The sequence below is a fragment of the Dromiciops gliroides genome, chromosome 1 (genome assembly GCF_019393635.1).
Source record: "Dromiciops gliroides isolate mDroGli1 chromosome 1, mDroGli1.pri, whole genome shotgun sequence".
NCBI classification, from domain to species: domain Eukaryota; kingdom Metazoa; phylum Chordata; class Mammalia; order Microbiotheria; family Microbiotheriidae; genus Dromiciops; species Dromiciops gliroides.
In genome coordinates, this window is record NC_057861.1 from 486778857 (window position 1) to 486801613 (window position 22757).

Genomic DNA, 22757 nt, shown 5'->3' on the forward strand with positions numbered 1-22757 from the left:
TAGAAGTCATAGGCATGTTTCATACACGCGCTGAAGACAATTTCAAAAGTGCTTTGGGAAATGTATTGTGTTCAAAGAGGACAAAACCTATTTGGGTTTTTGTTGTTTTTGTTTTTGCAGGTCAAAGAGAGTTAAGTGACTTGCCAGGGTCACACAGCTAGTGTCAAGTATCTGAGGTTGGATTTGAACTCAGGTCCTCCGGAATCCAGGGCTGGTGCTTTATCCACTGCATCACCTAGCTGCCCAAAACCTATTTGAAGAGAAACATCTTAATTGTTTTCTTTTTGAAAATTAGCCATTACCTTCTAGTCACATGTTGTCCTATTCCTCTTGTTAGAAAATTCACGTGGCCTAGAAAAGGAAACAAATGCAGCTTTGGACTGATTTGTTGAGTCCTTGATGACATAGCAGAGTATAGCCAAAACAAATGCATCATCTTGCAAATAACCCCCCCAGGCATCAAGTGGGCCACACATTGCTAGCATCCATCAGCTATCCCATGAGGACTCCCCAGAAATCTGATTACTCATACTAAAGGATGACACTGATGTAGACCAAACACTAGAGACGATTGATTCACATTACTATATCTGCTCAAGAACAATTATTGTCCTCCAATGCCTTCTCCAAAAGAAAAGATTTCTCTTTTGCCAAGAAACAGATTACTCCATCCAGCCCGGATAAGCTGGCAAGGAGGAGCCTCCCAAACTGCCACTTGATCTAAGGCTCCTCACCTGAAAGACAAATTCCATCCTGCCACCAATTGATAGATGGTTCTTGGGTACCATTATCCTTACATTTATTGTTGTTCAGGGCTTTCAGTCATGTCTGACTCTTTATGGCCCCATTTGGATTTTTCTTGGCAAGGATACTTGAGTGGTTTGCCATTTCCTTCTCCAGCTCTTTTATAGATGAGGAAACTGAAACAAGCAGAGTTAAGTGACTTGCCTAGGGTCACCTCACTAGAAGTGTCTGAGGCCAGATTTGAACTTACACCTAAAAGGTTATATATGTGGACAGGATTCAGAGAAACCCCAAGAATTCACTTTATTTTATTTATTTATTTTTGGTGAAGTGATTGGAGTTAAGTGACTTGCCCAGGGTCACACAGCTAGTAAGTGTTAAGTGTCTGAGGCGGGATTTGAACTCCAGGTCCTCCTGAATCCAGGGCTGGTGCTCTATCCAAGGATTCACCTTTAAAAAAATAGTCAGCCAGGTGGCCAAATGACGCTCCCAAGGATATAAACTGCAAATAAACTTTATCATAGAAAAACTAGAAAGGATGGAAATCTTGAGAACTCTGAGGAGTGGAATCTATGAAGACAAGAACAGGAAGAGATTTTTATGGAGCTCTCTAGACTAAATCAACACAGAAATTTTTTATGTTCCAGGCCTTCAGGGATGGTTAAGATATTGCTTACAGCTGTTATTTTTCATGGTACAAACACCTATGGAAAACAAATTTCCCAGGTGAGTAACTTTTATGTAACAACAAATGTCAGTAACAAAGGAACATTTTTATACCATTTAAACAAATATTTAAACAAACGTCCAATTTTATTTGATAGACATTTATTTTTAATAGTATTTTATTTTTTTCAATTAAATGTAAACATTTATTTTGGGGGGCAGGTCGGTCAATGAGGGTTAAGTGACTTGCCCAGGGTCACACCAGTTAGTAAGTGTCAAGTGTCTGAGGCTGGATTTGAACTTAGGTCCTCCTGAATCCAGGGCCAGTGCTTTATCACTGAGCCACATAGCTGTCCCATGTAAACCAATTTTTAACATTCATTTTTTATAAAATTTGAGTTACAAATTTTCTCCTTCCCTCCCCCTCCCTTCTCCCCTAAGACAGGAAGTAATTTAATATATATATATGTGCAATCATGTGAAACATTTCCATATTAGTCACATTGTGAAAGAAGAAAGAGAACAAAAGAAAAAAACAGATAAAAAGTAAAGTGAAAATAGTATGCTTCAATTTGCATTCATACTCCATCAGTTCTTTCTCTGCATGTGGACAGAATTTTTAAGCATGAGTCTTTTGGAATTTGACAAGCATTTATTAATTTGACAAGCATTTATTAATGCCCAAGGGACGATGTTCAGCCCTGAAGATACAAAAAACAGAAAAGTCCATGCCTTCAATATCTGAAGTATAAGAAATACTTTTGAAGTAGAGTAGCTCACTTTTAACTATAAAAGTAAAAAATTCAGACCACCCTTTACTGACAATACAGCTGGTTTAAATAATCCCTCCCCAGCCATTACAACAGAAGAAAAGAAACACCTCTGGACATCATCTATAAAAGATATACCTATCTCTTATTCCATTGTATTTGGAATAACATAACCTTTTCCAAGAGAACTCCTGTTTTCAGTGCTTCAGGCCAATTTCGAGTCTCCACATATGTCAACAGGATATCAAACACTGTTTAAAAAGCAGAGAATAAACTAAGTGACTACAAGAGAGGAGAAATGATCGATTTCAAAGAGGAAGCATAATCTTGGATATTTTTTTTTGGTGAGGCAACTGGGGTTAAGTGACTTGCCCGGGGTCACACAACTATTAAGTGTCAAGTGTCTGAGGCTAAATCTGAACTCAGGTCCTCCTGACTCCAGGGCCGGTGCTCTATCCACTGCGCCACCTAGCTGCCCCTTGGATATTTAAAAAAAAAATTATTCTCCTAATCTGAGCAGTGTATTACTTGAAGTCTTCCCCACAAGATACACATTCAGGACTCTAATTCTTTTCATGCAGATAATGTCATGAAAGGAATTTAATTCCTCTTGATTAATGTCAAGAGCAGAATGAATGGGGGATATCAAATCATGCTTCAAAAATACAGCAACATTTCACTTCCCTAGAAAACTCAACTAAGTGGAATACAGTCAGAATGAGGATGTAAGCAGAAGAGGCCCCAAGCAGCCAAAGAGCTGTTAAAAAGCCCACCACCATGGTCTGTCTATTTAAGTCAGAGAAGAGCCCCTGGATTACTCTTACTTTTAGAGGCAATTCTAACAAGCTCAGTCATTTCCTTTCTGAGATCACATGAATTAAAGGGTGGACTGGGAAACAGGAGGCACATGTTCAGTGGAAAGGAATGACAGGTGACAACATGGGGAGGAGACAGAAAAGTACAAAAAGCACAGCAGACAAGAGGCATTCAATGCACAGGCAGGCAATTGTATTACACCTTAGTAGCATCACCATATTGTAGCCCAGGACACTAACTGATATTTATAATGATGAATCAAATCATTAAGAGATTATGTTCACTGTCCTTTACTTAAGAGAGAATCATGTAACATATTCTTCAAAGATTTCAGCAGTCATGGTTAAAATGAAAAATTGTTACAGTGCTTAAAGGGTTAAATTTTGATTATGTGGAAAATTCACTTTGTGTAAGGACTCATTCCTTGATAAGGCTGGATGGCTTAAGCACTGCTACTACCCTATGAAACTGAGAACTGATTTCTGCGTATGTGACACTCCATGTGACACTATGGGACATCTTGTCTGAACCTCAAAATTATTATAAAAGTGGGGCAGCTAGGTGGCGCAGTGGATAGAGCACCGGCCCTGGAGTCAGGAGGACCCGAGTTCAAATCTGGCTCAGACACTTAACATTTACTAGCTGTGTGACCCTGGGCAAGTCACTTAACCCAACTGCCTCACCAAAAAAAAAAAAAATATTATAAAAGCTTTAAAAAACGATCTAGAAGTGGTTAGCCCGATCATCACCTTGATTGATTGCCAGTATCTCTGAATGGTAGTTCTTGGCATTGGCATTTTTAACCATGTATTTCCTGGATTGGCAGGCGTGCAGTCTGGATTGAGTGTTCTTGAGCCTTCTGAAACGTCAGCTTCTAGAAATCATGCAATTAAATGTGTCATGTTAGGTTGTAAGTAACCAACATCAGGAACACTAGAGATTCTGGAAACCATACAAACGTTTGTCAAATGTAACATGGAGTTGAATTTGATTTTATTTCCATATCTAATAACACCTTGCTTACTTGGAGGCCAGCCAGTAATGTGGCAGCTGCACCTACCTGGAACAATATTAAGAAACAGAAAAAGCTCCTTGCCTGCCAAAATGTGTGTTGAAAAATCCATGCACTAAAGCTCAAGTCACCAGGAGACCTTCCTGGCTTTCACTCAGGGCCAATTTTTTCTTATATTGGGTACAATTCTAACCTGCATGTATATACATACATAATACAATAAATCCCTACTTTGGAGGAATTTACAACTCAGTGTCCTATTCCCTGCTAATTTAGAAGAAAAATAAGATTCTGTCTGAAGAGTCCTCTTCTTCCTAGGCTATTATTATTTAGAAGCTGAAATGCCAAAATGGAGTGATTCACTGTTGTAGAAGCAGCATGTTACACAGGGCAGGAAGCTGTATAGAAATCTTTATCCCAGGCAGTAAGATTCTTACTGACATAATTGCTGAGAGGAGAAGCAAAGGCAATTTGTAAAAGCTGCACATTTTAGATATTAAACAAGGTTACAGTCTCTGTACTTGAATGCCCAAATTCTCAAGTAGAACCAGTATCAATGATGTGGGAAAACAGTAACTCTGCTTGGTGATCAGATATTCTGCAAGAATCCTAATCATGCTAACAAAAAATGCCAACAAAAGGAAAAATCTATCTAACAGCCAAGTTTTAATGTCCCCTGAGCCCTCTAAGTATCAAACAAAATCCCATTCTCAAAGATTTTTTTTTTAAGTGAGGCAATTGGGGTTAAGTGACTTGCCCAGGGTCACACAGGTAGTAAGTGTTAAGTGTCTGAGGCCGAATTTGAACTCAAGGTACTCCTGACTCAGGGCTGGTGCTCTATCCACTGCGCCACCCTAGCTGCCCCCAAAGATTTTTAAAGACTTAAAAAGTGGATTTCCATAAGTATGGAAAGGGAGCTGGCTATTGTTTCAAAGATGGAAGAGGAATGTGGAAATGTCTTGCTTTGATATTCTACCTCTTCTTGATAAATCAGAAGAGAATAATTTTTAAAAGCCAGCTTCAGTAAAATGTAATACTGTCCCTTCACAAGGAAAGCGAGAGCCAGAGAAAGAAATTAGTCTATTTCTGGCATTCTGAATATACCACCCACTTGATTCAAGGCCTAACAGGTAGACCCAGATCCCTGACACAGTTCTTGATAAGTGAATGACAGAATTGTCAGAGAGGTGACCAGTTAAGGAAAGTTATACTTTTCTGCTTTTTACTCTAAATTCAGGTGGCACAGTAGGTAGAGTGCCAGGCCTGGAGTCAGGATGACTCATCTTCCTGAGTTCAAACTCTGGCCTCAGACACTTACTAGGCATGTGACCTGGACAATTCACGTAATCTGTTTTGTCACAGTTTCCTCATCAGTAAAATGAGCTGAAGAAGGAAATAGCAGACCATGCCAGTATCTTGCCAAGAAAACCCCAAAAGGTGTCATGAAGAATTGGACATGGCTGAAAAACAACCTGAACAACACCACCACACGATATTCTGAGCTCTTCAACCTTTCTTTGGGGGGGGGGGCAGGGCAATGGGGGTTAAGAGACCTGCCCAGGGTCACACAGCTAGTAGTGTCAAGTGTGTGAGGTTGGATTTGAACTCAGGTCCTCCTGAATCCAGAGCTGGTGCTTTATTCACTGAGCCACCTAGCTGCCCCTTCTTCAAAACCTTTCTTGAGTTGATGAGGCAGAATGTTTGAAATATATGTCAGTTGGGAAATACAGGTTTATATTTTGGAATGTTCACTCACCTTTTGAATGCTTTCATCACGAGTCCGCCAATGATATAAACCTTATCAAGATCCACGTCTTCAAGGGCTAACAATAAAATAAAGTAATTAGGTTCCTTCACAGAATAATTTTAAAACGAACAATCACAACATTTAGTAGTAGAACATTCAGTTTGGACAACACTCTTTCGGGTACTGTTAAAAGGATAGCCACCTGGTGCTGGTAAGATATTCATTTAACCTAACTTTTCATCACCCACTCTTAGCTTGGAAGGGAACTTCATTCAGTCCAACCTCCAACTCAGGCAGGATTTTTTTACTAGCATCTGTGAGAATATGCTGGAATGCTGAATGACAAATACTGAGAGCGCACTGCCACCTAATAAGGCAGACGATCCTGTTGCAGGGCCACTCCAACAGTTAAAGTTCTTCTTTATCTAGAGTTCAAATTGGCTTCCCTGAAAAGCCTGTCTTTGGTCCTAACCATAAAGAAAGAGGTGCTTTTAAACATTTTCCCAAGAGAATCAGGTACCTGAGATTTTTGTGCAATGTGCGGGATGCTGAGAAAGAATCACCACTTTCTGGTAGCTCCTTCTTTTTGGCATGCTAGGCTGACTTTGCACAGGGCCAAGAGGTTATGATACAGAAGGTGTATGACAAAATCAGCATTCTGGTTGATATGAGATCAGTTAGGAAAACTGTGAATGGTTTGTTACTATCAAGTCTATTATCTTTCTCTTCGTTTATCTCAATTTGTAAAAGGAATGTGGGAAGCCAAGACAGCATGATCCATCAGGTTGCACTGGCTGGGGAACCTTATCACAAGTAGAGTACGTACCATGCTCTGAATCAGGCGTTAGGTACACAAGGCTTTTCCAAGGAAATAAATGAAAACAGTCTTCTTCTGTTGTATCTATCTGAAAATGCAAGGTTTTAAATGTGGTGTTAGTTCACAGAAAACAGTAAAGTCTTCTTTATACCTTCCTACCTCAGGTCGAAAGTTATAAGTAAATAAACAGGGAAAATTTTTCATAACATGATTTGGCAGAGGTGATAATAACTCATCTGGGCTTGTTTACATTAGGGGACCACCTGTAGGTGGGTGTGCGAAGATATCACTTCCCTCTGAGATCACAGAATCTTAGGGGATTGTTAGTCATGTACATGCTGATCATGCGGTCACAGCATCAGAGAAGCAGAGGATATGGGGTAGGAAAGGCCCTCAGAGGAGATCACCCTCAGGTTTAGTGACTTACCTAAGGCTGGGAGGAGAACAGGCTTCCTGATGTCATGTCTGAAATGGTCCAATCAAAGCAAACTATTTTCTTGTTAAATCCCCACCCTCTCTGTCTTCTCATTCCCAAAGGGTTTTCTCTTCACCTAAGATTCAGGCTTCTTAATAATATACTCCAAGAATAAGAGAAAAGTGGTACACCTCAGGAAAAAAAATATATGGGGGGGCGGGGCAATGAGGGTTAAGTGACTTGCCCAGGGTCACACAGCTAGTAAGTGTCAAGTATCTGAGGCCAGATTTGAACTCAGGTGTTCCTGAATTTAGGGCCGGTGCTTTATCTACTGTGCCACCTAGCTGCCCCCAGGAAAAAAATTTAACATCACTTACTTCAGGTTCTAGATGAAAACAAAATTTCACACTATCTCCCTGAGTATCAGTCAAGAATTTTGTTAATTACCAAAAAAGTGAAAACAATAAAAAAATGTGAAGAAAATGTTGAGGGCTGATAAATTTCAGTCTGTCCTTAGCCTGCAATAATTATCAGATTATAAAATCACATCTTCACTTAGCACCAAACTAGAAACAATTTTAAAAGACAGTCCCAAATACTTAACTGACCAACAACCAGAATCAATTTCTCAGAGTAGCTTTGGAAAAATTTTATATGAAAACTATATATATATATAAATAATATATATATATATATGTATATATGTATATATATATATATAAATAATGTAATAAACTGAATGAATGAAAAAGTATTTATCAAGTGCTTATCTGCCAAGCACTGTGTGAAGCACCTAGGGATACAAATACAAAAGCAAAGACATTTCCTGTCCTCGAGGAACTCAACATATTAACAGGGGGTGGACAAACCACATGGGTGGTCAGGGCTGGGAGTTTGGTCTAAAACTACAGATGCTGGGTGGGGGGCCACAGCAGAGTGGCCTGACCAACAACAATGTAAGCAGAAAGAACAAAACCCAAATCTGGAATGGTACATTTAATTATAATGACCAAGGGTTTTTGGATCTGCTGAAAAGATAAGAAAATCTCTTCCCTTCTTTGTGGGGTGATGAGACTATGGGTGTGGACTAGCACATGTTTCTATTCAGGTTTTGCTGAACTGCTTTAATTCTTTTTTTAATAATAGTTTGCAGGCAATGGAGGATGAAGGCCAATGTACGGAAATGAAATGTCTTTAAAAACAAAAGCTATGAATACAATTGCCTTTTTTTAAAAAGAAAATTTCATGAAGACACTTACAAGATAGTTAGAGATCCATCATTCATCCTTAAAACACTCTTCATATAACAGGCTATCCAGTTGTGAACTCCAGTGAGGCAGATCCAGAACGGTTTCTTTGCTTTTTTGGTTGGAACCGTACAACCTTCTGATTTGTCCAGCCAATCCGGCTTAACTCCTTCAAAGAGATAACTCTAAGCTGCATATATTTCACCACTTAGGTCCGTTCATAAATACATCTAGTTAGTAAAGACTTTGTTCACTTTTTAGGTTCTTTTCATCCAAGGAGTTTGGGTTTGGATTCACATCAAGATTTGTTGCTGATCTTTCTAACATTTCTATGAGATACCCGACATGAGCCACATTTCACAGAAAGCGAAGCCCAAGATAGAAACAACGCCTTAAGAGGGAGCTGAGAACCTTCCCTCATTCCCTCCACCTGGAATGCCCTTCCAAGCTGTGATCCAATAATTTACACTCATGAACCACCTACTAGGCTCGCAGGGAGCAATGCTAGGCTCTTATCAAGACAAAACAGCCTTTGCCCTCAAGGAGCTGACGTTCATAGGAACATCTCTCTCTCTCTCTCTCACACACACACACACACACACACACACACACGCACACACACGCACACACACACGCACACACACGCACATGCACGCACGCGCGCTTGCACGCTCACGCTCACGAATGAAAGTCCAGAGAAATTCAATGACTTGGCTCAAGTCACACAGGTCGTGAGCAGCAAAGCTGAGGTTCAGACCTGGGTTGTTTGGCTCTAAACCTGTCATGCTTTTTCATTCACCAAGCTGCCTCAATTCATTCTGCCTCCTGGTAACTCTACAAAAGATGTCGGCCAATAGCATTTATTAAGCACCGGCTATGTCTACCAGACTCTGTGCTAAGTTCCAGGGATACAAAAAAGAAGCAAAGACAATCCCTTCCCCCAAGGAGCTCCTGATCTAACAAGGGAAGCAACAAGCCAACAAATACAATGGATTGTCATCATTCACAAAGTCACCACGAACACTGAATTAGAGCATACTGAACACTGCTCCTGGGAGGAACAGAGGAGGAGGATCCTTCCAGCCTCGGGTGACCACATTTACTTATCACTTTCTGAAGCAACTCACCTGCAGATGTCCTCTATTGTTGGTCATGAGCATCATACCTGAACAAAGCTTATTGAACTCATGTATTTTCTCCATAAGGCGCCCTCAGGAATACCAGGCAGCACTTCAGCATTACACTTGGGAGCTATTTTAATTTGTTTTTTTAATGAGGCAATTTGGGCTCAAGTGACTTGCCCAGGGTCACACAGCTAGTAAGTGTCAAGTGTCCGAGGCTGGATTTGAACTCAGGTACTCCTGGACTTCAGGGCCGGTGCCTATCACTGCACCATCTAGCTGCCCCTTCGAGCTATTTTAAACCAACAAAAAGAACAAAAATGCAGAAAGTGTGCCATTAAGTAGACTGTGACAAGGACACTTGTTTACAGTGTGAGAGCTGAAAGAAGGCCTTCCTTATTCAGCCTCAGCTGAGAACATGCTTATTGGGTGACTCAGATTTTCTGCTAATCTGTGTATGTCTGCAAATGATGAGTGTTAAGATACATATATATAAACAAGCTGTACAGGATCAACAGGAAATAACAGAGGAAAGAATAGCATTAAGAGGGGTTGGGAAAGACTTCTTATAGAAGAGATTATATTAAAACTGTATAAATCCAACAAGAAGAGAAGCTCCTGAGCTATGAGTAATATTTGGTTTCCGGTTCTAGGCTTTGGGTGAGATTTAACGATTACATGATCTAATCTCAGATTTTTGAATTCTGGTTCAATACCTATTCTCTGAAAACATCATGGTAACTTCCCTCATAGCCTAGGTTTCCCTTCTCTGTGTATCAGAGCAAAGGGATATGTTTCAGCCTTTTCCTTTTCCTTACTTTGAAAAGTGCAGTAATACCCCACATATCCAACAATTAGACATCTACCCATTATAACCTATTGGAATATACCCTTGAATAAGATAGGAAGAGCTGAGTTCAAATCCTAATTTTGCTGCTACTACCCTGTGTGACCTCAGGCAGCAATTTACTTACTCTTTTGGGGACTCAGTTTCCTCATTTGTGAAATGGAGTATCTCAGAATTACTGAAACACTTCTTTATTCATTCTGGTTGTGAATACCAACTCTAAAAAGTTATGATAAGGATGGCTGCAATTATCAGGTAGTATTTTATATATTAATTTTCAATCCTCCATTCTTTTGGTTTCTCCTCTATAGCTGTGGTTTCATTGGGCACACTCACTAACCCCTTACAAAGCTTTTCCGCCATTGTTCAAACCCTAGAACTCATCATTAATTCACATGGGAGCAGTACATCTGAGTGCTGATTATGTGAAAAGCACTGCTCATCTTCCTTCCCCAAACCAGCCTCTATTTGTTTTTAAAGTTTTTTCAGTCAATTTTCAGTGCAGCTGGATATATTCAGTCAAACTTAAGGGGAAAAAAATGCCTTCACCCTTCTATCATCCATACCAATAAGTAAAAACAACAAACAAAATGAATTTTAATATTCTGCCCAGCATTACCTTCTTAGTCATCCTATTGGTCATACTCAAGTCTATGCAAAGTTTGGGTCCTGAATTCTTGGCTGCCAAAAGTCTCTCTCTAGTCATGGCTTTCAGAACCCGCTTGCTCTGCTGAGGGCTCACACCTGGTACACAACCACAGGGAAAGAGCAAAGAATCTACATCAGTGAACACAATTTAACCAGGAAAATCTGGCTCAGCTTCCCCTTTCGGTGAAGTACTTTCGACATGTATGAAAGGAAACTTTCACTTCAAAAACGGTAATCAACAGAAAAAGTGAACATGGGCCTTCATTAGTTTCAAGTATCAAAATAAAGATATTCATTGGACAAGAGATAGTTTAATGATATAACTTGTAAAGTTGGTGCTTTGCTTCTACTTCTATACTTGTTGCTTGTCCTTTGTTCTTCAAGAGGACCATAACATGGGGTGATGTCATGACCTGCAATGAATTGGATGTGAGGGAGGGCTGTTGCAACTTCACTCCTCCAGAGCCATCCTGGTCCAGTGCAAGATAACATCAGGGACGATTGCAGATGGCCCTGGATGCTTAAGACAATTAGGGCTAAGTGACTTGCCCTGGGTCACACAGCAAATAAGTGTCTGAGGTCAAATTTGAACTCAGGTCCTCTTGACTCTAGGGCCAGTCATTTATCCACTGTGTCACCTAGCTGCCCTTATTTTTATACTACCCATCACAAAAAGAGGAACAAAACAGGGACAGTGCGTACAAATTCATGTGGATAATTCGGATTTTTCTCATTTACAGGGTTTACCATCTAACTAGCTATGTGAAGGTCACCATCACAGATACTCAATTAAAAGAAAACCTCAGCATATTCACAGTTGGGTTTATGGGTACCTGCATTTTCTGTACGTTGTGCTCTTCTTCTCTCTCTTTCCTGTTTTCTTTTGTTCTTCTTTGCTGGCTACTATCTTTTCCCAGTGCCTCTGTTTCCGCAAGACATTTTTCTTATGTCATCCAGAAAACAAAATATTTGAGAACCTCATAAGCATAAAAATTCAAAGTTATAGCTATTAAAGTTTAGAGGTAATAATCATTCCTTAACATTTCAATGTTAAACGTCAAAATCAATATTGAATGTCCAATATTTAAAAATTGAAATTTCAAAGATTCAAATATTGAAAATTTCAACATTTCAATAACACAACAAAATGTGGCAAGTCCTCAAAGACATGGGAGTAGCAAGCCAAGAAGCAACAGTTATAACTGAACATGGAACAACTTACTGTATTCAGATTGGAACAGAAGGGGCAGCTAGGAGGTGCAGTGGATAGTGGCCCTGGAGTCAGGAGGGCCCTGAGTTCAAATTTGACTTCTGACACTTACTAGCTGTGTGACCTTGGACAAGTCACTTAACCCCAACTGCCTCAAAAAAAAAAAAGATTGGAAAAGGAGTATGACAAGGCTATATATTGTCACCTTATTTGTTTAATTTATAAGCAGAGTACATCATTAAAAATGCCAGGCTGGATGAATCAAAAGGCTGGATTAAGGTTGTGGGGAGAATTATCAACAATCTCAGATATGCAGATGATTTAACTCTGATTATCCTGTTTATGGCTTGTTTGTACCTAAGTTATTAGCATGTTATCTCTCCTTTTGGACTGTGAGCCACTCAAGACAGTGATTATCTTTTGCCTTTCTTTTTATCCCCAGTGCTCAGCATGCTGCCTGGCACATAGTAGGAGCTTAAATGTTTAATGATTACCAATGATCAGCTTCAAGACAACTTATGAGGCAGGCAAGGCTGATTTTATCTCCAATCTGAAAATGGTAAAACAGAGATGCCCAGATTTGCAGACATTTTGGTCCAAGGCTCTTTCTACTAAATCACACTGTATCTATTCACTTTTCTTCATGAGAAAGGGTTTGTTTCTTTCTTTTTTCCTCCTTCACTCCAATGGAACTATCTGGGATAACATCAATCAAATGGACATTCATCTGTCCATCTAGATGTATTCCCTCTTTCCATTAATACAAGCTGAGAAGGGCTGTTTTTGCTCGCCCACCCCCTTAGTTTCTATATTTTTAATTTTAATTTATTTTAAATTTTTTTTTGTGGGGCATTGAGGGTTAAGTGACTTGCCCAGGGTCACACAGATAGTAAGTGTCAAATGTCTGGGGCCGGATTTGAACTCAGGTACTCCTGAATCCAAGGCCGGTGCTTTATCCACTGCACCACCTAGCTGCCCCCCCCCCTTAGTTTCTATAAAGTTCAAACACTGACACCTGTACATACCGAGCACCACATCTCTCCCTCCATGGGCAAGGCCCTTCCACTCTCAAACTCAATATCAATCTGCAAAAGCTGGAAACTCTCAAGGGCTATTTCTTCATCTCTGTCTTCCAGGAGGACTTCTTGCCTCTTTAGCAAGCAGATTCAGCTTTTGGGGGAAGACCCTTCCAGTTTGTGCTCCATGTCCTTAAGCATGCTTTTTTTTGCTTTTCCTACAGAGTACAGTTTGCAGAAAGAGAACAATTTTCAAGACAGTACATAAACTCATTGAAACTGCTATTCCCTGGCTAAATAAGTTGTGGTGTATGAATGTAATGGAATTACTATTGTGCTGTAAGAAATGATGAACAGGCAGATTTCAGAAATACCTGAAAGACTTATATGAACTGATGCTGAGTGAAGTGAGCGGAACCAAGAGGACATTGTACACAGTATCAACTGTGTGATGATCAACTGTGGTAGACTTAGCTCTTCTCAACAATGATCTAAGACAATTCCAAAGGACTCATGATGAAAAACGTTCTCCACATCCAGAAATACAACTATGGAGTCTGAATGTAGATTGAAGCAAACTATTTTCACTTTTGTTGTTGTTTCTTCTTTCTTGTATTTTTTCCCCTTTGTTCTGATTCTTCTTTCACAATATGACTAATGTGGAAATATGTTTAACATGATTGTAATGTATAACCTATATCAGATTGCTTGCTAGCTTCAGGAGGAGGGTGGTGGACAGGAAGGAGGGAAAAAAGTTTAGAACTCAAAATCTTATAAAAATGAATGTTGGGGCAGCTAGGTGGCACAGTGGATAAAGCACTGGCCCTGGATTCAGGAGTACCTGAGTTCAAATCCGGCCTCAGACAATTGACACTTACTAGCTGTGTGACCCTGGCAAGTCACTTAACCCCTATTGCCCCACGCAAAAAAAAAAAAAAAAGAAAGAAAAAAAGAATGTAAAAGAAAAAAGAATGTAAAAATTATCTTCAGGGGGCAGCTAAGTGGTGCAGCAGATAAAGCACTGGCCCTGGATTCAGGAGGACCCAAGTTCAAATCTGGCCTCAGGGGCAGCTAGGTGGCTCAGTGGATAAAGCACAGGCCATGTAGTCAGGTGTACCTGAGTTCAAATCTGGCTTCAGACACTTAACACTTACTAGCTGTGTGCCCCCTGGGCAAGTCACTTAACCCCAATTGCCTCACTAAAAACAAACAAACAAAAAAAACCCAAAAACAAATCAGGCCTCAGACACTTGACACTTACTAGTCACTTAACTCTACTTGCCTTGGCACCCCAAAAATATCTTTGGGGGGCAGTTAGGTGGTACAGCAGATAAAGCACCAGTCCTGGATTCAGGAGGACCAGAGTTCAAATCTGGCAAGTCACATAACCCTCACTGCCCCCACCAAAAAAAATCTTTATATGTAATTGGGGGGCAGCTAGGTGGGGCAGTGGATAGAGCACCAGCCCTGGAGTCAGGAGTAGAATACCTGAGTTCAAATCCAGCCTCAGACACTTAACACTTACTAGCTGTGTGACCCTGGGCAAGTCACTTAACCCCAATTACCTCACTTAAAAAAAAAAAGTTGAACTCATTATATGTAATTGGAAAAAATAAAATGAAATACTGTTTTTGGGGGCGGGGCAATGAGGTTAAGTGACTTGCTCAGGGTCACACAGCTAGTAACTGTCAAGTGTCTGAGGCCAGATTTGACCCAGGTCCTGACCCTTCTCCCTTCTTGAGGCAGCTTTTAAGAATACAAAAAAAATTCAAAGTAAATGGCAAAACCCACCACAAAACAGTAAAAGTTAATGTGGCAAAATTATACAGGCGCGTCCCCAAAGAAGAGATGAGACCCCCACTCCTTTTCAGGGGTGGGAAGTTCAGGGTGGTGGTATTTTGAAGGTTTTTTTAATGTTGATCAGTTTTGCTGCCTTTTTCCTCGTCCCCTTTTTCTTTCGGAATAAATGTCACTTGTTATATGAGATGTTTCTCTGGGAGAGGATTGGCGAGGAATACTGAGAGAAATTCTTGTGATGGAGAAAAACATTTCAATAAAATTTATTTTTAAAACAAACATATACATATGTATGTGTATATACGCTCGGTATATATGTATATTTAAAACACAGATTGTATAGAAATATTAATATATGTATGTATATATACACGTGGTAAAGTCTAATTCAACCCAGCACCCTTCAGACAGGTGCTCCCAGGGAGCAAAGACAGGGCCATGTGACCAACCAAAAGAAACCTAAAAGGCCAAATGTCCCAAAGTCCACGAAATGCAAAGCCCGGCAGGGGGCGCCGCCCTCCGCGGGAAACTCATCGTAGCCACGCCCACTTCTCCCAACTCCCACCATATCTCACCGAAGATAGCACCGGAAGGCAGCCCTGAGATCCCGTCTTCTCGAGTTTCCGCAAAGAATACGAAACCTTCCTGTAAGCTCCAGGACACAAAAGTTTCTAGAGGGTACGGCCCCTACTCCAGCACCACACACATGGATCCAGCTGCATTAAAACACCACCATAACGACCCCGCCCGCTTACATCACTTCCGGACCTGACCACCTCCCGTGATGTGCATTCTGGGAGTTGTAGTTCGGTGCGCGTTCTTTGTTATACTTTTCGTAATCTGATGAAATGACAACTGTCGAATTAGATGGTGACCGAGGGGTATCTTAGAATTAGATGACCTTAGAGATCATTCTCTTCACTTTACAGGGGACGAATCTGATTCATAGAGAAAATACGTTTCTTACCCAAGGTCATCAACATACAATCATTTAAAATCATCATTAAACATAAAAAGGCATTTAACCCTGAGACAGGGCAGCGATAGAGAGGTGTGTAATGAGGAAGGAGGCTATTCAAATAACACAGTCCTGTTGTTTTATAGTATTGGTGATAAGAGAGCTCCTTCTCTGTAGCCTAAGTAGCCGTCAGCCAATAAGCATGTATTAATTACCCACAGTGTGCCAGGCAGTGAGTTGTACTAAGCTCTGGGGATACAAAGAAAAGTTAAAGACAGTCTCTACCCTCAAGGAACTCACGTCTAATGAGGGAGAAAACATGCAAAAGAAATATATACAAACGAGCTACATACAGGACAAATCACAAATAACCAGCAAAGGAAATGCACTAGAATAAAGGGGGATGCAGAAAGGCATCTTGGAGAGGGCAGGATTTTTAGCTGGGACTTGACCAAGGAAGGCAGGAGGCAGAGATGAGGAGGGAGAGAATTCCTAGGCATGAGGAATAACCAGCGACAATGCCCCTTGTCCAGGGATGAATTGTCTTATTGGAGGAACAGCAAGGAGGCCACTGTCACTCGATCACAGAGTATGAAGGTGGGGCATATGGTGTAAGATGACTAGAAAGGTAGGTGGGGATCAGTTTATGTAGGACTTTGAATGCTAAACAGAGGATTTGATCCTGGAGGTGAGAGCCACTGGAGTTTATTGAGTATGGGGTGTGACATGGTCAGACCTGGGCTTCAGGAAGATCCCTTTGATAGTGGAGTAGAGAATGGACTAGGGTGGGGAGAGACTTGAGGCCGGGAACTCAACCAGAGGCCTTTGCAAAAGTCCAGGTATGAGATGTTGAGGTCCTACACCAGCATGGTGGCAAGAGAGGAGGAGGAGGAGAATAGGAGAGATGTTATGAAGATAAAAATGTCAGAGCTTGGCAACAGATCTCTCCTCACTACCCACCTCCACTGAGGGAAAAAACCAAACAAACAAGAAAACAAGAAAACAAAATCCTTTAAACAATGTAAATAGTCAAGAAAAAACATTTCCATATTGGCCATGTTCAAAATGTATATTTCATTCTGCATATTTATCCATCACCTCTGTCAGGAAATAGAGAGCATTCTTCCTTATTCATCAGAGTTCTTAAGTTTTTCACAGCTGTTCATTTTTACAATGTTATTATAGAAAGAATTGTTTTTCTGACCTGATATCTTTCATTTTGTATCAATTTATAGAAATCTTCCCAGGTTTCTCTGAAACCTTTATTGGTTTTTAAGTTGCTCACTTTTCTCCTTCCTTTTAGTGATCTTTAAATTTACACTGAATGATGAATCTGGTTCTCCTTACTTCACTGTTTCAGTTCACAGAAATGTATTATTTTCTCTAATTCCTCATGTTTAACATAGGTATACAATAATATTCCATAGTGTTATTTTTATTTTATTACTATTATTTCACATATGATTATATTTCACAATTACATTCATATACCAAAATTAAAAAAAACAACTATTCCCTAATTGGGTTACCCACTTTGTTTATAAATCACTGCTAGTGCACAGGGACACTATTTTGGTACATTCCTCTGTCTTGTCTTATACACAATAATATTCTACTACATTCATACACCATAATTTGCTTAACCATTCCCCAACTGATGAGTGCATTTTTTAATTTCCAGTTCTTTCCCACCACAAAAGGACCCCGCCATAAATATTTTTGTACACATGGGGCTGTTTTCTTTTTTCTTGGTCTCTTTGGGGGTATAAGCCTCGTAATGATATAATGGGTACACAAGGTGTGTACAGTTTAGTAAATTTTTAGGTATAGTTTCATATTGCTTTCCAGAATGGCTGGATAAATTGACAGCTCCACCAACAGTGGATTAATGTGCCTTTTCTCTCAAAGCCTCCACAGTTGTCATTTTCTTTTTCTTGGCCAGTTTTGCCAATCTGACAGGTGTGGGGCAGAACCTCAGAGTTACTTTAATTTGCATTCCCTAATCATTATGATTTGTAGCATTTTAAAAAATGTTGTTGTCATTGTTGTTGTTTCATTTCAGTCATGTCCAACTCTTCATGACCCCTTCTGAGGTTTTCTTGACAAAGATACTGGAATGATTTGCTACTTCCTTCTCTAGCTCATTTTATAGATGAGGAAACTGAAGCAAACAGGGTTAAGTAACTGGTCCAGGGTCATACAGCTACTAAGTATCTGAGGCAAAAATTTGAACACAAGTCTTCCTAATTCCAGGCCCATCACTCTATCCGCTATTTCACTAGCTGCTCCCTCTCTCCCCACCTTTTTTATTTTTAAACATAGCTGTAGATTACTTGGATTTTTTCCTTTAAGAATTACCTGTTCAGGGGGCGGCTAGGTGGCACAGTAGATAATGCACTGGCCCTGGATTCAGGAGTACCTGAGTTCAAATCCAGCCTCAGACACTTGACACTTACCAGCTGTGTGACCCTGGTCAAGTCACTTAACCCCCATTGCCCCGCAAAAAAAAAAAAAAAAGAAAAAGAAAAAGAAAAAAAAAGAATTACCTGTTCATAGAGACTGAGTTTCTAAATAAACAATCGTATAATCTCCAGATAATTGTATTTTTTTCCTCTTTTTAGATTATATCAATTCCTCTAACTAATTTTGTCTCTTGTTGCAATTCTTAGCATATCTAATGGTATACCAAACAGAAGTGTTGAGAGTAGGTACCCTTATTTTGTACTTCTTACTACTGGAAATGTTTCTAGTTTTTCTCTGTTGTATAGGATAATTTGTTGTTGTTTAGTTGTGTTCAACACTTTGTGACCCTATTTGGGAAAGATACTTGGCAAAGATACTGGAATGGTTTGTCATTTCCCTTCTCCAGTTCATTTTACAGATGAGGAAACTGAAAGCAAACAAAGTGAAGTGACTTGTCCAGGGTCACCCAACTAGTAAGTTGTCTGAGGCCAGATTCCTGACCTCCAAGCCTAATGCTGTCTCCACTGTGCCACTTAGCTGCCTAATCATAGGAATTTTTTTTTTTCAGGGTCACACAGCTAGTAAGTGTTAAGTGTCTGAGGCTGGATTTGAAACTCAGGTACTCCTGACTCCAGGGCCGGTGCTCTATCCACTGCGCCATCTAGCTGCCCCCTAATCATAGGATTTTATATTTATATATATGTATATATATATATATATATATATGTGTGTGTGTGTGTGTATATACATATATATATACATATAATAAAGATAGATAGATATAAATAGAAAGATAGATGGGATCTTAGAGGTAATCTAGTCCAATTCTATCATTGTATAGTTAAGAAAATTGGCCTCGTTGGCAATTTATTGATCTGACCTGTAATTTATTTATATTTTTCTTGTCAATATATTTCTTTTCTTAATATTAAGTAAATCTTGCACTCCTAGTATTCTATGAGATTAGTATTGTTTGCTATATTTAATTTGTTAATTTTTGTTTAATATTTTTACATCTATATTTATTTGAGATTGCCCTACAATTTTATTTTTGGTGTTATATTTATCAAACTTTAGAATAAAGTCTATATTTATCTGAGAAAAAGGATAGAGTAGCAATTACATATTTCTGTACAATTAGAAAATCTAGGGGGCGGCTAGGTGGTGCAGTGGATAAAGCACCAGCCCTGAAGTCAGGAGTACCTGAGTTCAAATCCGGCCTCAGACACTTAACACTTGCTAGCTGTGTGACCTTGGGTAAGTCACTTGACCCCAATTGCCTCACTAAAAAAAAAAAAAAAAGAAAAGAAAATCTATATGGAAGTTACTAGTGATGAGATGACGACCCATCACACACCTCCCAGAACATGTAATAATTGTTCATATCCTTCCATAAGTTTGCCATCAAAGATGTTTGGGTGCCTCCTCAATTTTTCCTGATACTATGAGGATACCAAAGAAGCCCATCTTTTTTTTTCTATCATAATTTTTGCTAACAATATCCATTATTAGACTTTCTTTGAATTGTCCTTATTTTTTATATATTATATCCAGTTTATACCCACTTTGAGTTTCTCCCTTTCCATTTGCATGATATTAATTTTCAATTCCTTGGATACTTATGTTTCATGACTCATAGTCATTTACAACACTACTAATAGAATATTGATTTTAAATATTGATATTTTTAAAATCCAGGGGTCTTTATTTATGGGAGAGGTTTGGGATCATGGAGGCAATTGGATAGAGAGTAGTTTCAGGGGAGATAGTTTAAAAAAGAGCTGGACTTGGAGTTAGGACGTTGTTGTTATTGAGTCATTTTCAGTCATGTACAATTCTTTGTGACCCCATTTTGGGGTTTTCTTGGCAAAGATACTGGGGTGGTTTGCCATTTTCTTCTCTGGCTCATTTTACAGATGGGAAAACTGTGGCACAATGGGTTAACTGACTTGCCCTGGGTCATACATTTGAACTCAGATCTTCCTGACTCCAGGCCTGATGCTCTATCCACCATACCACTTAGCTACCTTGAACTTAAGAAGACCTGGGTTTAAATCCTGACCCTGAGCAAGTCATGAAGAGGCCAGATTCAATGGACTCTAATACCCCTTCCAGCTCTAAATCTATGATCTTTTGTTCATTAAAGAAACTTTGCTACTTCCTGAGAACAACCCGGGATTCTTTTGTTCTCCTGTTAAATTCTGGGCCCAACTTGTCATCTGTCCTGTCTCCCAAATACACATAGCAATGAATAGACTCTATACGTTGTCTGTCTCATTGCATGCCATAATCCAGGCAACAGATGTTTTTAAATTTTCATTCTTAAAGACTGTATTTCAACAAGTTGCACATTATACATGGCTAAATTTCAAGATTTCTTGAAAAATATAACAGAGACAACGTTGTTTGACAATGCTCTGATCATAAATATCAGGCAAGGCATAAAACAAGGGCTGCTAGGTGGCGCCATAGGGTATCTTTCTGAGTTCAAATCTGCCCTCACTAGCTGTGTGACTGACCCTGGGCACCTGTTTGCTTCAGTTTCTCATCTATAAAATGAGCTGGAGAAAGAAATGGCAAAACCACTCCAGTATCTTTGTCAAGGAAACCCCAAATGGGGTCAGGGAGAGTCAGACACGACTGAAAACAACTCAACAGCAACAAAGCATCAAACAGGGAGATGTGTATTTGCCAAAGGTATTCTTTGTAGTGATGGAAGAGATTGAACATAGTGTTCAAGTTGAATTGGAAGTCTCTGTGGGTGAATTTGTGTAGATGATCTTGTTTTTGGATTCCATTGTTCTGGCTGGAACATTACAGAGCCTTTTAGAAGAGATCTATACTCGCTCAAAGAAGTTTGACCCATTAAGTACTAATACATTTTGCCTATTCATACTTTGTTGGCCATATCTCATTGACTTGCATAAGTGGTATTCACCTCATCACCATTTTTTTTCCTTTGGTCAATGTTTTTTTCTGGTTTTTCATCCTTTTATTTTCTTCTTTCTTTCTTTTCAAGGTGTTTTACTGATGTCTTTTGTCTTTACAGTTATTTCAACTTCCCCCTTTTCCCTTCAGGTTGAACCTTCCCTCGTAACAAAGAAAAACAATCAAGTAGAAACATCAGATAGTGACCCCCGGGGACAAGTATAAAGTATTCTGTTCTAGTAGGTCCCGCTCCTCTCTTTCAGGAGAGGGTAAGTATATTTTGTTATTTATTCTTCAGGACCTTGTTGGTTTTTACATTACTCACTTTTCATCTTTCTTTTAGTGATCTTTTGATTTACACTGAATCATGAAGAGTCAGACATGACTGAAAAAATGGCTGAACAATAATGATTGTTATCTTCAGGTCTTTGAAATGCTGTCATGTGGAAGAGAGATTAGCCTTGCTCTGCTGGGCCCCAGAGGAACAAATTACAAGGAAAGGGCAGAATTTGCAGAGAGGCAAATTTCAACTCCATGTCAGGAAAAACTCCCTAACAATATAACTGTTCAAAGTGGCCTGGCTTGCCTTGGGAGGTAGTGGGTTTCCTCTCACTGGAGGTCTTTGAGCTGGGTGAGATGACTATGATTTAGGTATGTTATTTGGAAATTAAAGAGATGATTATTGAACATTTAGGTACCAGTAATCAAAAAGAACCAGCATGGTGTCATCAAGTACAAGTCAAGTCATACCAGACTTCATTGCTTGCTTTTTTTTTTTAAACAGGGTTAGTAGATTGGCAGATCAGGGGAATGCTGTGGATACAATTTACTTAGACTTCGGCAAAGCATTCGATACAGCCTGTGTGTATCAGAAGCATTTGGTGTCTTGGGTTAGATGAGTGCTGATGGCCTCTGCAGTCCCTTCTGAGATTCTTTCAGATTTTCAACAAGAATCTTTGACATTGAGTCCATGAGAAAGTGGGGGTAGCATATTTGTATTCATGTTGGAACTTGAACCCAGGTCTTCCTGGGTTCTCTATCTATTACCTTGCGAAATTAACTCGTTTTTTAAAATTTATTTTTTTTTTTGGTGGGGCAGTGGGGGTTAAGTGACTTGCCCAAGGTCACACAGCTAGTAAGTATCAAGTGTCTGAGGTGGGATTTGAACTCAGGTACTCCTGAATCCAGGACGGGTGCTTTATTCACTGTGCTACCTAGCTGCCCCAACTAACTCGTTTTTTTTAATCCAGGTTAGCCTTCTTTTGGAGGTGTTTATTGCAGGGCTGAGTCTAAGGCAAGGTTTATGCCTGCCCAGAAGGAGTTTTTGCTACTTTAATTTAAACATTTGTCTGCCCTGGTAAAAGCCAGAGATGCCCTGTTGCTGTTTGAAAACAGTAAGTTCTTAAAAACAAGAGCCCGGGTCATGACTGAATAGCCATTGGTGATCTCTTAAAAATGGTGAACAGGATATGTTTCATAAGACTGGAGATAATTTTTCAGAAAGAGATAGGAGATAAAATCTTAAAATTACAGGT

General features: G+C 39.6%; 1 protein-coding gene across 1 annotated transcript; it reads right to left on the bottom strand.

Moving 5' to 3' along the window:
• Window positions 1-2012: 2012 nt before the first annotated feature.
• On the bottom strand, window positions 2013-11803 carry TRMT10B (tRNA methyltransferase 10B). The gene is given in 10 exon segments (XM_043976580.1): window positions 2013-2369; window positions 2372-2431; window positions 3746-3806; window positions 3808-3870; window positions 5765-5784; window positions 5787-5831; window positions 6582-6674; window positions 10840-10946; window positions 11684-11751; window positions 11753-11803. Coding segments are annotated over 10 exon segments (612 nt in total). The 3' UTR covers window positions 2013-2325.
• Between the last annotated feature and the right edge of the window lie 10954 nt (window positions 11804-22757).